At 42.1% G+C, this 16,240-nt stretch overlaps 1 protein-coding gene across 4 annotated transcripts in view; it reads left to right on the plus strand.

Moving 5' to 3' along the window:
- The first annotated feature begins 13,776 nt into the window (after positions 1-13,776).
- Positions 13,777-16,240, plus strand: part of UBAP1 (ubiquitin associated protein 1) — a 70,063-nt gene continuing 67,599 nt past the window's right edge. For 2 of the 4 annotated variants that reach the window (XM_027550041.1, XM_027550044.1), the window contains exon 1: positions 13,777-13,994. Coding sequence is in view for 1 of the 4 variants with exons in the window: in XM_027550043.1 (XP_027405844.1) it covers positions 14,331-14,367 (37 nt within the window). In the remaining 3 variants the exon portion in view is untranslated. Of the gene's footprint in view, positions 13,995-14,283; positions 14,368-16,240 lie in introns of those variants that run through there. The other 2 variants (XM_027550043.1, XM_027550042.1) reach the window with 2 other exon arrangements.

Genomic DNA, 16,240 nt, shown 5'->3' on the forward strand with positions numbered 1-16,240 from the left:
CATTTTTGATGGATATTTTTTGTGAGTAGAGAATTATGGGTTGCAACTAAAAACTTCATTGATGTCATTCTGTTGCCTGGCTTGCATAATTTCAGTTGAGAGATCTTTGATCTTTCTTATATCTATTCCTATGTATTTTCTTTTTCTTTTATTTCTTTTTTTTTTTTTTTTTCTGATTGCCTTTAGGACTATTTTTTATCTTACTGTTTTCCAGGAATGTGCCTTGGTATGGTTTGTCTTCATCCTAATTGGATAAATGGTTTTTCAGAAAAATTAAGAAAATGTAGACATTATTAAAAAAATTTTCCTGACTCCTCCTGGGACTCCAATTACACATGTATTAGAACACTATGTATTGTCTCACAGAGGAGTGAGACTCTATTCATTTTTTTTCCAGTCTTATTTTCCCTTGTGTTTTATACTGTATACTTTCTATTGCAATGACATCCGTTTCATTGGCGTCTCCTTTTAGTACTATCTAATCTGCTATTTTATCATCCAGTAAAATTTTCTTTTGGCCTATTGTAGTTTCCATGCCTAGAAGTAAGACTTTGTTCTTCTTTTACATCTCCCATCTCACTCCATTATGTTCACACTTTTCTTTAAACATTTTGAGCATATTTATAATAAATCTTTTAAAGTCCTTGCCTGTTAATTCTACCACCTATTTTTCTAATGACTAATTTTTTTCTTATAGTTGATTTACAATGTTGTGTTAATTTCTGATGTACAGAGAGGTGATTCAGTTAAAAAAATATATATATATATACACACATTCTTTTTTGTATTCTTTTCCATTGTAGTTTACTCCAGGATACTGAATATAGTTACCAGTGTTATACAGTAGGACTTTGTGGTTCATCCACTCTATGCATATTAATTTGCATCCAAATGCCCACTCCATCTTTCCCTCCCCTCCCCTCCCCCTTGGCAACTACAAATCTGTTCTCTATGTCTGTGAGTCTGCTTCTGTTTCTTAGATAAATTCATTTGTGTTAAATTTTAAATTCTACATACAAGTGATCTCATGTGATATTTGTCCTTCTCTTTCTGATGTATTTCATTTAACGCAATAATCTCTGGGTTCATCCACGTTGCTACAAATGGCATTATTTCATTCTTTTTTGTGTCTGAGTAGTATTCCATTGTACATATGGTACCATGTCTTCTTTCTCCATTCATCTTTTGATGGCCATTTTGTTTCCATGTCTTGGCTATTGTGAATAAGGCTGATATAAACATAGGGTACATTTATCTTTTTGAATTATAGTTTTGTCCAGATATATGTCCTGGTGTGGGATTACTGGATCATATGACAACTCTATTTTAGTTTTTTTTTTTTTTTTCTATTTTAGTTTTTTGAGAAACCACTGTATTATTTTCCATACTGGCTGCACCAACTTACATTCACACCAACTGGGTAGGAGGGTTCTCTTTTCTCCACATACTCTACAGCATTTGTTATTTGTAGACTTTTTGGTATGGTGGCCATTCTGACTGGAGTGAGGTTGTATCTCATTGTAGTTTTGATTTGCATTTCTCTTACAATTAGCCATGTTGAGCATCTTTTCATATTTCTGTTGGCCATCTATATATCATCTTTGGGGAAATGTCTGTTTAGGTCTTCTGCCCATTTTTTGATTGGATAATGATTTTTTTTTTCCTCCTGGTTCTGGGTCACATTTTTTTTGGCTTCTTTGTATGTCTTGCATTTAAAAAACTTTCATGCCAGAGATTGTGAATATAACATTGTTGAGAGTCTGGGTTTCCCCCCTTTTAGTAGCATTGACTTTTGTTTTGGCTTGCTGTTAAATTACTTTCAGATAAGCTTGATCCTTTCAAGGCTTATTTTTAACCTTTATTATGGAAAGTCTAGAGCAGCTTTTTCTCTAAGGCTGGTTCAGTATAACTAAGTGTGAGATTCTCTGGGGATCTCTACTAAATTCCCCACATTTTCAATGGGTTCTCCTTTCTGGTTGAAAACTGAACTCCTCCAGCCCCGTGTGAGCTCTGGGACTTGTTCAGCTGACAGTTCTCTTACAGTCTGACAAAGGCTGTCTTTGATTAAATTCTAGCCAGGCTCCTCTGAGCCCTCTTCTTGTTTAGGACTCAATTTGAGCCTATAAAAACTATAGACTCTTAGCACAAATTATTTTTTCAGTCCCCTTCCCTCACATTGAAAGTCTTACAAAACACTAACATTGTTTCTAACAGCTCAAGGGAGCAGCCCTAGAATAATCCTCCTTAAAGTGCCTGAGAAAACTCAGTTACCAAAAAAAAATTTGTTTTGTTTTATCCCACACCTGACAATAGGCCCCTGACCACCCTTTCTTAGAGCATTTACTAAAAAGGGCTTACAATTATGAGTCTTTCTCCTGTCCCTTTGAGATGTATCTTTATCTCTTATAACTCCATAGTGTCTTTCTCAAGGACTGAAAGCCATTCCTTTGAAATGTAATCATCAGAATAGATAAGGCTCTCCCACACTCTGTGTAAGGATAGAATCCTGACTTAGATAATGGCCAGAAACAGACATAGTTGCTTTAATTGGCATTTACACTGACCAGCCCTTTGTAATTTTTCAATTCCCTGAGTTTACTCAATTCTCTACCTTTCCCCCTGTCTTCTCCCTCATTCTCTCCTTGTCACTTCTCTACCAGTCAAAGCTGAGCTTGGTTCATGCTGAACTCCCTTCCCAGTTGCAATAGTATGTTAAAGATAAAAATTTGTCCTTTTCACCTTAACTAGTGTCTGGCTTTGTTTATCTTTGACAATATATTTAACTAGACTTATGGTGTGCTGTATCATGTCAGACTATTTTTTGGGGCTCCAAAATCACTGCAGATGGTGACTGCAGCCATGAAATTAAAAGATGCTTACTCCTTGGAAGGAAAGTTTTGTCCAACCTAGATAGCATATTGAAAAGCAGAGACATTACTTTGCCAACAAAGGTCCGTCTAGTCAAGGCTACGGTTTTTCCTGTGGTCATGTATGGATGTGAGAGTTGGACAATGAAGAAAGCTGAGCGCCGAAGAATTGATGCTTTTGAACTGTGGTGTTGGAGAAGACTCTTTAGAGTCCCTTGGACTGCAAGGAGATCTAACCAGTCCATTCTAAAGGAGATTGGTCCTGGGTGTTCTTTGGAAGGAATGATGCTAAAGCTGAAATTCCAGTACTTTGGCCTCCTCATGCGAAAAGTTGACTCATTGGAAAAGACTCTGATGCTGGGAGGGATTGGGGGCAGGAGGAGAAGGGGACGACAGAGGATGAGATGGCTGGATGGCATCACCGACTCCATGGATGTGGGTTTGAGTGAACTCCAGGAGTTTGGACAGGGAGGCCTGGCGTGCTGTGATTCATGGGGTTGCAAAGAGTCAGACACGACTGAGCGACTGAACTGAACTAAACTGATGGTGTGTGAGCATGCCTGTGCATGCTCAGTTGTGCCCGACTCTTTGCAACCCCATGGACTGTAGCTCACCAGGCTATTCATATGTATGAAATCCCATTTTAGAGTTTGCTTTCTTGGCTCACTCCTGGCCCCTATCCCTGTCAGTCAGGTTCTCCAAGTAGCAGAGATTTGAATCCTGAAAGTTTATTGTTGAGAACTTTGAGGTTCATTGTGGGACGGTGAAGGAAGCAAGTTTGGGCAGAAAAAGTTATGGGCTGAAAGGCATTCACAAAAGAGCTTCGTGCTATTCCAGGCAGAGCACTGCAGTTAGGATGGACCTGGAGAATTGTCTCTATTTGGAGCCAAGGTAACTGGGCCTTTATGTCCTTGTGTCGATTAGTCTTTGAGTGTGGGCTGCCCTGGGTAAAAAGGCATGATTTGAAATGAACCTCAGGTAAGGTTACCTGGGGAACTTAACTGCAAATGATCAGTCATTAACACTCCTAGCAGCTGGGGGAATGAACACTTCACTTTTGAAGGGTGGACATATGGGGAAGCACACAACGGTCCTAAAATATGCTTCCTATTGTTTGAACCATTTACAACAGGAAAGTATTCATGCATTTGTGTAATAAAAAATGTTCAGAAGCATTTTCAAATAAGCAAACAAAAAGAAATTAGAAATTACCCGTAATCTTTCCTCTGACTTAACGACTGTAAATATTTTGGCATATGTGCTTTCAGAATTTCAGATTCAAAATTATATTGTGCATGTATATATCATGTTACAAAAATGAGACCATATTGTAGACATTGTTAGTAGTTCTTTTTTAACTTAGTAATGTTTTAGACTAATCTTCTCATTTTTACATTCTCTGGAACATCCTTTTTTTAGAACAGTTTTAGGTTTACAGAAACAAATTGAGTAGATAGTGCAGAGTTCCCATATTCCCCCAGCTCCACTGCAGTTTCCCCTACTATTAACATACTACGTTAGTGTGGTACATCTGTTACAATTAGTGAACCAGTATTGAAGCACTGTAATTGGCTAAAGTCTGTAGTTTACATTAAGGTTCACTCTGTGCAGTTCTGCAGATTTTGACAAATGCATGTTATGTGTTCACCATTACAGTATCATATAGATACAGCCCTAAAATGCCATGTATTTCACCTACTCATTCCCCTTCTTCAAACCTTGGCAACCACTGATCTTACTGTGTCGATAATTTTGTCTTTTATAACATCCTTTTTGATGGCTGCATGACATGGTCTCATATGGATATATCCAACCACCCCTTTACTATGGGACACTGATTCTGTTACATTAATGACTAGAATGCTGACACTAAACCTTGGATTCACATGGCAACAAATCAAATTTTGCTGACCTTGGGCACACAATTAATTCGCTTGCTGAGATACTCATGCTTAACTCTTACTGATGTTTCATTATTTTTGGGCAAAGGAGCCTTTTAGATCTCACACACTGTCTTGGAAACCAAGGAAAACATCTGGCATTCACTCTGATGGGAGAACCAAAGCAAAGCTGTAAACACCATCTGTCAATTTTGCCTTCCAAAGGAGCCTTTCCAAATTTCCAGGGGTTCTCTTTGCCAACTCCTTGTCATAGTTAGCACCAGAAACAAATGAAATCACTGAGGTTTCTAATAATGTTCCGGGCCAGGAGGCTGGGCTCCCAGAGCTTCCTGCTCCACAGGTGTATATCCTTATAGGCTACCTCTGTGCATGTGTGCTAAGTCTCTTCGGTATTGTCAGATTCTTTGTGATCCTATGGAATGTAGCTCCCTATGGACTATCAGGCTCCTCTGTTCATGAGATTCCCCAGGCAAGAATACTGTAGTGGGTTACCATATCTGCCTCCAGGGGATCTTCTCAACATAAGAATTGAACCCGCGTCTCCTGTGGCTCCTGCAATGCAGGTGGATTCTTTACCACTGAGCCACCTATGAAACCCCACTCTCCTTCATAGGCGTCTCCTTAAGCCACGCAGCTGTGCATGGATATTCACTTCATTCTCTGTATGAAAGTGCCTGGCTGAGGGTCCAGAGAGCTAAAATCCAGCTGCATTCAGCCTGCCAAATTGTAAACCCTGGCACTGCATCCACTCAAAGAGGGTGCCTTTTTCTATCTTACACAAGGCACAGTTTAGTGGCCGGCCTTGCCCTTGAGCTTGCTGCAATTAACTCTACTGTAGTTGTCTGTTTACATGTTTGTCTTCCTCCAAAAATTCTTTTTTTTTTTTTTTGCCACATGGCTTAGTTCCGCAACCAGGGATTGAACGTGAGCCCTGGCAATGTAAGCACCAAGTCCCCACCACTGGGCCACCAACCTGGTCTTTTTTTTTTTCTTTGGCTATGCTGGGTCTTCGTTGCTGCGCTTGGACTTTCTCTAGTTGAGATGAGCGGGAGCTACTCTCTAGTTGGTGTGTGAGTTTCTCATTGAGGTGCCTTCTCTTGTCGCAGAGCACAGGCTCTAGAGGTTGGACTCAGTTGTGGCACACAGGTTCAGTTGCCCCATGGCATGTGGAATCTTACTGGCCCAGGGATTGAAGCCACATCTCCTCTCCCGCATTGGCAGGGAGAGTCTTAACCACTGGACCACCAGGAAAGCCCTTGTTGTTGCTGTTTAGTTGCTGAGTTATGTCCAACTCTTTGCGACTCTATGGACTGTAGTCTGCCAGGCTCCTCTGTCCCTGGAATTTCCCAGGCGAAAATATTGGAGTGGGTTGCCATTTCCTTTTCTAGGGTCTCCCCACCCAGGGATCGAACCCACACCTCTTGCACTGGCAGGAAGGTTCTTTACCATGGAGATACCTGGGAAGCCCCAGAAAAGCCCTACTATTTACTTTTATTCTTTCACAGAAAGACTCTTCCCTTGCCTTCTGTTGTTTTCTCCTATTTTTCATATCCATTTCTCTCACTGATTTTGTGAACTACACAATAACTTTTTGAAATTGATCATAACATTGTCATTTCCAAGCCAAGTCTCTGTTTTCTCATGAAAACTGCATTTCCAAGCTCCTTTGCTAAGTGAATACTAGCTAGATTCATTCACTGCCAGTGAGGCACTGGCAGAAAAGGGGGAAGGGAGAAGTCCCGGTGATTCTTCCTCTCTCTTGTAACTGGGAGTATTTCCCAGCAGGGCCTGCCATCCTTTGTAATACATGATTTCTACTTCCCATCCTTTCTTGGTTCCATGTCCTGCTGCCCATCTTCCTTCAGCTAAGTCCTGCCCCACCCCAGAGCCACTGTTGATAGCTCTGTGTGTATACTTTCAGTTTTTATATTTACTTACTTGTTCCGGCTGTGTTGAGTCATGTGTTAGTTGCGGCATGTGGGATCTTCATCGTGGCATGTTTTTTGTTGTGGTGCATGGTCTTAGTTACCCCAAAGCATGTGAGATCGTAGTTCCTTGCATTGGAAGAAGGAATCAAACTTATGTCCCTTGCACTGGAAGAAGGACCCTTAACCAGGGAATTCTCTCCTTTCAGATTTTAATCTAGGCATTTAATATCTATCTATATGTAGTTTTATTTTACAAAAATGAATACAATATGCATTATTCTGCAATTTGCTTTTTTAATTCCACAATGTATTGTGATAGTCACTGCCAAATAGCTCTACAAAAAATTTTCACCAATTTGTATTGTCATTATATAAATTGTATATACTTCTCCTCCTGCCTTCAATCTTTCCCAGCATGAGGGTCTTTTCTAATGAGTTGGCTCTTCGCATCAGGTGGCCAAAGTATTGGAGCTTCAGCTTCAACATCAGTTCTTCCAATGAATATTCAGGACTAATTTCCTTTAGCATTGCCTGGTTTGATCTCCATGCAGTCCAAGAGACTCTCAAGAGTCTTTTCCAACTCCACAGAACAAAAGCATCAATTCTTTGGCGCTCAATGTACATCATTATCTGTACACCTCTCTAATTTCCTTACTTAACCGTCTTTAGAGCATCTTTATAGACTCATGGCGCCTGGCACATAGTAGGACTTTGTCAATGTTGGATGTCTAAATGAATGAAAGAGTGTAGAGCTGCTTGTATGTCTTTCCTGTCTCTTCTCTTAAATGCCCCAAATCCTAGTGTATGAAGGGAGAGAGAAAGAAGAGGAAAAGCAGGAGGAATGCAAACTTGGTGCTGCTTGCCTGGAGTGCTCCTGCTAAGCCAACAGGTATGCTGGCACTGTGACGGAAAGACACAGGAGAGGAAAAGTAGAGGACTGGCACCCTGTTCACCATCTTCTGACCCCAGGTACTCATTGGATTACCATCGGAATCCACACTTGGAAACTGACAAGTATGAGTCACTCCTAGGAAGATTAAGAACTATTTGTTTTTCTAGAAAACTTCCCCACTTTCTTTCCATTTCTTTTTTTAAATATTCTTTTAAATTAAAAAATTAAAGTGTAGTTGATTTATGATGTTCTGTTAATTTCTTCTGTATGGGAAAGTGATTCAGTTTTTTATATATGGTTTTTCCAGTAGTCATGTATGGATGTGAGAGTTGGATGGTGAAGAAAGCTGAGCGCTGAAGAATTGATGCTTTTGACCTGTGGTGTTGGAGGAGACTCTTGAGAGTCCCTTGGACTGCAAGGAGATCCAACCAGTCCATCCTAAAGGAGATCAGTCCTGGATGTTCATTGGAAGGACCAATGTTGAAGCTGAAACTCCAATACTTTGGCCACCTCATGCGAAGAGTTGACTCATTGGAAAAGACCCTGATGCTGGGAAGGACTGGGGGCAGGAGGAGAAGGGGACGACAGAGGATGAGATGGCTGGATGGCATCACTGCCTCGATGGACATGGGTTTGGGTGAACTCCGGGAGTTTGTGATGGACAGGGAGGCCTGGCGTGCTGCAATTCATGGGGTCGCAGAGTCGGACATGACTGAGCAACTGAGCTGAACTGAACTGATATGTGTGTGTATATATATATATGTATATATACGTGTATATATACATATATATATACACATTCTTTTTTTGGTAATATGCTTTTTCACTATGGTTTATCATGGTAAACTGAATACAGTTCTCTATGCCTTTCCATTTCTTTTTTTAAAAGATTTATTATTTGTTGATTTTGGCTGTACTGGGTCTTCTTTGGTGTGTGAAGTTTTTCTCTAGTTTGGGCGAGTGGGCTGCTCTCCAGCTGTGATGTGCAGGCTGCTCATCGAAGTGGCTTCTCTCTGCAGAGCATAGGCTCTAGGTGTGTGGGCTTCAGTAGTTGTGGCGTAAGGGCCTAAGCTGCCCCACAGCATGTGGGGTCTTCCTGGACTAGGGATCAAACCTGTGCCCCTGCATTGGCAGGTGGATTCTTTTTTTCTTGTAAATACTTTTTACTTATTTGTTTATTTTTGACTGTGCTGGATCTTTGTTGCTGTCAGGCTTTTCTCTACTTGAGGCAAGTGGGGGCTATTCTTCGTTGCAGTGGGAGGGCTTTTCACTGCGGTGACTTCTCTGGTTGTGGAGCACAGGCTGTAGGGTGAGCAGGCTTCAGTAGTGCTGCACGTGGGCTCAGTAGTGGCAGCTTGCAGGGCTCTAGAGCACAGACTCAATAGTTGTAGCACACGAACTTAGTTGTTCCAAGGCATGTGGGATCTTCCTGGACCAGGAATCAAACTCGTGTTTCCTGCATTGTCCGGTGGATTCTTTACCATTGTACCACCACAGAAATCCCATTTTTCCATTTCTTAAGGATGAGTTGCCTCCATGGAGGCTGTGGGGACATGGCAGGCTTACTCAGGAGTAGGCGGTCACCGACTTGTGTGCATGCTATGTCGCTTCAGTCGTGTCCTACTCCTTGCGACCCTATGGACTGTAACCCTCCAGGCTCCTCTGTCCACAGGATTCTCCAGGCAAGAATATTGGAATACGTTGTCATGCCCTCCTTCAGGGAATCTTCCCAACCCAGGGATTGAACCCACAGTTCTTAAGTCTCCTGCATTGACAGGCAGGTTCTTTACCACTAGCACCACCTGGGAAGCCCTGGTTAGCTACTTGGTCCCCACTTAAAGCAAGAAGATAGAGAAGAAAAATTACTAGATCAGGAGACCAAGGCTGATGAGGAATCTCAGAAAGCCCCTGTCTGATGGAGGAGGTTTGTCTCTGGTCTCAGAGAGTCCTACTCTGAGAGGAGAGGCACACGCCCAGTCCTCCAGAGGGTTTTCCTTCCTAATCCTCCATGGCACCATGGTCTTCTCATTCCTTTTCTACTTCTTGCTACTACCTTTGCATCTCTCTTTATCTCCCCATGCCCTATTTGTCAATGTTCCAAAGGGTCCCAGTTCCAGAAATTTTAATTAATCTCATTTTCCATTCTTCTAGCCATACGTGCAAAAATTTGACTCAGGTCAAAAACTTTAAAAGTCATCCTTGAGTCTTCTGATTTTCTCACACTGTGCATCTAATCTGTGAGCAAATTCTTACAGCTTTACCTTCAAAATGTACCCATAACCTGACCATTTCTTATCACTTTCACTGCTATTGCCTCTCAGTCTACAGCACTGTCATTTCGTGCCTGGGCTACTGAAATAACCTCTAAGTGGTCTTTCTTCTTCTGTGCTTGTCCTTCTTTGGTTTATGCTCAGTCTTGTCACTAGAGTATCCTGATTAAAATTTTGATCATTTTCCTTTTCTGCTCAAAACTCTCCAATGGCTTTCAGCTTACTTAAAAAGCCAAAGTCCATAAAATGATCTACAAATCCCTATGTGATTTAGCCTCCTGTTACCTCTCTGCTTTCGGCTCCCATTATTCTCTTCATTGGTCACTCCATGCCAGCCACACTGGGTTGCTTATTGCTCCTAGAATATAGAAGGTGAGCTTTCATCTCAGGCCTTTGTACTGAGATGTACAAAGTACTTTGTACCTTGGCCTGGCATTTTGTCGTCCTAGGTATGTGCCTAACTCATTTCCTCACTTCCTTCAGGTCTTTTCTCAGATGCCATCTTTCCCTAGCCATCCTTTATACATTTCAATCCTGGATATTTTCTATCCCCTTTCCCTGCTTTATTCTTTGTAACAACTGTAACCATTATTATTATTATTTTCCTCTAAAATGTAAGATTTGTGAGAGCAGCGGTTTTTTTTTGGGGGGGGTGCAGCAGGAAGTCTTTTTATATAATGTTGTAGCACCAGTGCATAGAACAATGCCTGGCATACTGCAGGCATTCAATAAATACTTGCTGGATAAATGAATGAAAAATTCATTTGTTTAAGGAGTACCACTATTCTATACCTATGTGCTCCTTATCTCCTTCCTGATTTCCAAGCTCACATTTCCTTCTGAGCGTCTGTCCAGAAAATCTGCCATCATCCTAATCTCAGTTTGGCCAGCTACACTCATTGTTATTTCCCTTGGTACTTCAATAAAAGTTAGGTCTTACTTCTGTTAATAAGACACCCCCAAAACTTGGCTCTTTCCTCTTCATGATTGCTGCTCCCATATAGAAGGTCTCTAAATCTTGTGAGTCTATTTCCCAAGTCTTGTTCCAGTTGATCTAGTCTTCATTCCCACTGTCTCTATTTTAGTCCAGGTGTAAGTATTTCACTAAATGTAGAAGTCTACCAGACTTTCTTGGTGGTCTAGTGGTTAAGAATCTACCTTCCAACACAGGGGACAAAGGTTCAATTACTGGTCAGGAAACTAAGATCCCCCAAGGCAAATGGCAACTAAGATTGGGCAACTGCAGAGTCCGCATGCCACAAAGAAAGATCCTATATTCTGTAACTAAGACCTGAAGCAACTAAAATGAATAAATAAATATTTGGGCTTCCTAGGTGGCTCAAGGGTAAAGAATCCATCTGCTAATGCAGGAGACACAGTAGACTTGGGTTTGATCCGTGGGTTGAGAAGATCGCCTAGAGGAGGAAATGGCAACACACTCCAGTATTTTTGCCTGGAAAATGCTATGGACAGAGGAGCCTGGAGGCTACAGTCCATGGGATCGCAAAAGAGCTGGACACGACTAAGCATGCAGGCACACAAAGAAGTCTACCTGGTAGTCTCCAATCCATTTTATTCACTGCTACCATGGCATCTGGTCCCATCACTTCATGGGAAATAGATGGGGAAAGAGTGGAAACAGTGTCAGACTTTACTTTTTTGGGCTCCAAAATCACTGCAGATGGTGACTGCAGCCATGAAATTAAAAGATGCTTACTCCTTGGAAGGAAAGTTATGACCAGCCTAGATAGCATATTCAAAAGCAGAGACATTACTTTGCCAACAAAGGTCCGTCTAGTCAAGGCTATGGTTTTTCCAGTAGTCGTGTACGGATGTGAGAGTTGGACTGTGAAGAAAGCTGAGCGCCGAAGAATTGATGCTTTTGAACTGTGGTGTTGGAGAAGACTCTTGAGAGTCCCTTGGACTGCAAGGAGATCCAACCAGTCCATTCTGAAGGAGATCAGTCCTGGGTATTCTTTGGAAGGACTGATGCTAAAGCTGAAACTCCAGTACTTTGGCCACCTCATGTGAAGAGTTGACTCACTGGAAAAGACTCTGATGCTGGGAGGAATTGGGGGCAGGAGGAGAAGGGGACGACAGAGGACGAGATGGCTGGATGGCATCACCAACTCGATGGACGTGAGTCTGAGTGAACTCCGGGAGTTGGTGATGGACAGGGAGGCCTGGTGTGCTGCGATTCATGGGGTCGCAAAGAGTCGGACACAACTGAGCGACTGAACTGAACTGAACCATTTAAATTCTCCTATTGAGGAGATTTGCTCAGATCACTGCTCTCTCCACAAGCCTTCTGTGGCTGTGTTTGAATTAAGTAGGTAAGTTGTCCAGAATTGATGATTTCCTATTCTCTGTTCATTTTGACTGCCCCCCTTCTGGAATACCCACCTTCTGTCAATAAAACTGCTGCACTCTTCAAAATACAATTAAATGCTCTGGAGTTCTAGAGAGAAAATAGGGCTAGAGAATTAGATACCAGAATGTATACATTCTTTACCTGTAGAACCAAGAAAGTGTAGAGATGTAAATCTTTCCTAACCCTTTAGCTAAAACTCATTTTTTTTCCAGAGCAACTGAAGCCACTGTCATTCTTTTTCTGGAGTTACTGTTTATGCTTCTATTTCTCCCACCAGCTAGGAACTTTTTGGAACATAGATTGATCTCATTCAGTTGTGAACATCCAGGCACCTGATTCTAGGACAGAGGAAGTAAAGGTTTGGGATTGGATTACCTGGTTTAAACCCACTGAATGTCAGAATTGGGGGGAGATTTATTAGAGGTCACCTTTCAACCCATTCATTTTGTTGCTGAAATTTGGCCTCTGATCACTAGTGCCTAACAGAAACAGGGAGACAGAGTTCTGGGTGAAGTAGAAAATAACAGCTTTATTGTTTTGTCAGGCAAAAGGGGCACAGTGGGCTTATGTCCTCAAGATTATGTGTCCCACCCTGGTGGGGGTAGTAAGGAGTTTTATTGCCTTCTAAGAAGTGGGGCGTGGTCAGTTTGTGGGCATTCTTATGATTGGATGGTGATGAGGTAATCAAAACCTTTTGGTTCCAACTTGTTTGGGGTCTATGAGCTTGTCTGTGTGCTTAGACGCTTCAGTTGTGTCTGACTCTCTGAGACCCCATGGACCATGGCCTGCCAGGCTCCTCTATCCATGGGATTCTCCAGGCAAGAATATTGGAGTGGGTTGCCATTTCCTTCTCGCTTGCCTATAATTAACTTCTTCCACTCGGTGGTGGTGGTGGTGTGGGGTGAGGGGCGGGGGTAGGGGCTTCAGTATCTGCAAGACAGCTTAAATGACAGCTCAGAATATTTTCTATAGTCCTTGAGGAAGAACTAAAGGTCCTCAACTTCGTTTAATGGCTAAAGTATTAGTTTGTAATGCTTAACTGTTTTCCTTTCCTTCTGTATTTTTTCCACTTGTCTGATTAAATTTATTCCTTGACTAAATTTTTCTACAGACAAAAGGCAGGAGGAGGACATGGGTAGAGGTCTGTTCTGAAAAGGCCTTATAGGATCCTGATCCCTTACAATTTATAAATTGGGAAAGTGAGGCCCAGAAAGGGTAGGACTTTGTACCAAGTCCATGACTCAGGATCTGAAGCCAGACATTCTGATCTAAGTTGGTCCCCTTGGAAAGCCTTTGTGCTTCTCTTTGAGATTCAGGGATCGCGGGCTTCCTCCTGGGAGGCTCTTCCAACCCCTACGCATTACCCTCTCGGTGACCCCCGCAGCTTTCCTCCAACCCTCTAGTGAGTCGGGTTCACTTGTTCAAATTGCAACCCTCCAGATACAAGCAGATGTTGACTCCTAGGGGAAATTAGCTACGTCACCATGACTCCTCCCATTGGCTCGAGGGGTGGGGCACGACGCCACGACGTCAGACGCCCAAAAGGGAGGAGCGGTGAGGGGAAGGAGGAGGGAAGTGGGACTTCAACATGGCGGCTGTGGTACTGGCGGTGACTACGGTGACGGTCTGGCCCGGGGCGGGCAGAGTTGGAGGTGGTAGTGTTCGCTCTTCCTAGGGGCCGTCAGGAGCTCAGCAGGGACCGAGCCAGGGAGGCCGGTCGGCGGCAGCACCTTTCGGCTTCTGGCACGGCGGCTGCGGCATTCAGGTGAGGGGGCCTCTCGCTCGGGGAGGTAGGAGAGGGGCGGAGTTGGGAGTGGGAGCCGGTACCGGGAGACGGATGGGGGAGGGACAGGGAGGAAGCTGGAGACGGAGTGGAATGAAGGAGCTGCAGCTCAGGGGGTGTGAAGGCCAAGAGCCAGGGATGGGTGACTTGGGAAGGATTCTGGGAGAAGGGACGGGGTGAGGGGACCAGCATTGAAGGGGCGGAGGGCAGATGGGATGCGGAAAGATAAGTGAGTTCGGATTAAGGGGACTAATGTTCTGCTGGAAAATAGGCGCAGTACGTAGCTGTCTGGAACGAGAGCTCTGTGGGAAATAGAGGATGTCGGGGAGACCGAGGGACCTAGGTTTTAGTAAAGGTGAGTGATGGGGAGTTGAGGGTGAGCTGCGGACCTGAGATACAGATTTAGTTTTCTCTGAGGCGATGAGATTAGGGGGAAAGGGAGGAGACCAGACTCGGGGAGAGTGATCTTTGGGGATATATTCGACATTGCCTGGTCTTCTTGCTGCTTTTGTTTCTTGGGTAGAGACTTATCTGTCCACTCCACCTGGACTTCAGAAACAGTTCCTAATCTTTCTTGTGAAATATGAAGTTATAGTTCATTTATTTGATCTCTAATAGTGATCTCTGACCTTTGTGTTGTCTCCACACGTTTAAAGTGTGGCTGGCCATAAAAATACATTTTATATTAAAGTGAGATAAAATTTGAAGAGTTTTTAAACTCCATGGAGTGTTGCAAAAACAGATTTGGTAGTTATCTGTTAAGTAGCCTTTGTTCTCATTCCACTTAATGGGGCTTCTTTCCTCAGTTCTAATTATCAGTGTTTTAGAATTTGAGTAGATTTGATAGATATTTCTCTTTAGAATTTTGCCAGATTTGATGATAAGAAAAACAGGGCACTTAGTCTTTAGTGATAGCCAGTTCTTTCTTGTAAGTGTCCCAAACGGAAAGTTAAAGTTTCTGTATTATTTTGTAGCAAAGAATGTAAAATGTCCGAGGTCTAAAAGAATTCCTTTGTCTACATTAACCTACTTTATAACGTAGGATTTTTTTGGTGTGTTTTTATAGTAGGTTTTTAAAAATTAAAGTTTTTTTCTAATCCATCCTGTTCATTTGTGACTTATTCAATGTTTATTACTGCCTACTTTGTGTTGCATTAATAAGTCATTATAACTATGGAAATGGGAAAATTAATGTTTCTCTAGTGAGACTCTATCACTGTACAGCTTCATTGGAAGAAAAAATGTTTTTTTGGAAATGAAGACTAAGGAAGGAAATTATGTAAATATAAGAACTTCCTGAATTTTTCCATTGTGTAGTATTTGACTCAGTATTTCATCATAACATACTTTTTTTTTCATCATGACATATTTTTTGTATATCTGAAAGCTTTTCTTTTTCTTCTGAAGAAGACAGTATCCTGATATGATTGTATTACGTCTGTGACGAGTTCTCATCAGTAGTTGTTAGTTCCCATTTCTTGGGTTGGCAAATATCACTTTGTGTGACTTTTCTTTGATATCTCGACAATGGTAAGGTATTTAAAATGAGGATTCCTGAAGTTTAATTCAAATTTCTCTGAATTTTTTCAGCATTATAAATGTATCTTCATTACTGGAGTGTAGTTGTCAGTATTATACATTTTTCCTGTTGTTTAATTATATTGTTGAACGTGAGGTTTTTCCATATGTAGATTGTTTAAAGCATAACCATATTTTCCACAGACTTACCAAAACCAAAACCAAGCTACTATCTGGTCATCATTACAGGTAATTTTCTTCAGATAGCCTTTCTCAAGAAATGCAAAAGTTAGCATGCAGTACTGTAAGTATTAGGACTTCCCTGGTGGCCCATTGGTCAAGAATCTGCCTGCCAGTGCAGGAGGCTCTGGTTTGATCCCTGGGTGGGGTAGATTCCCTGGAGAAGAAAATGGCAACCCACTCCAGTATTCTTGCCTGGGAAATCCATTGGACAGAGGAGCCTAAAGAGCTGCAGTCCAGGAGGTTGCAAAAGGATCGGACACAGCTTAGTGACTAAACAACCACCTCCACCATTAAGTATTAAATAAGCTTCTTAGAATCAAGAAAACTTTGAATTGAAGCTTGAAATCAATTGGATTTAGTTTCCCACATAGCATGAGAATCCTTATTTCTGTGTCGTGAAGATAACTGAAAATCTGTCCTCTTTTCCAGAATCTAGTTTCTTATAGGAAAAGAGCCTTTCAGTTAGA

Source organism: Bos indicus x Bos taurus, chromosome 8 (genome assembly GCF_003369695.1).
Source record: "Bos indicus x Bos taurus breed Angus x Brahman F1 hybrid chromosome 8, Bos_hybrid_MaternalHap_v2.0, whole genome shotgun sequence".
In the NCBI taxonomy this organism is placed as follows: domain Eukaryota; kingdom Metazoa; phylum Chordata; class Mammalia; order Artiodactyla; family Bovidae; genus Bos; species Bos indicus x Bos taurus.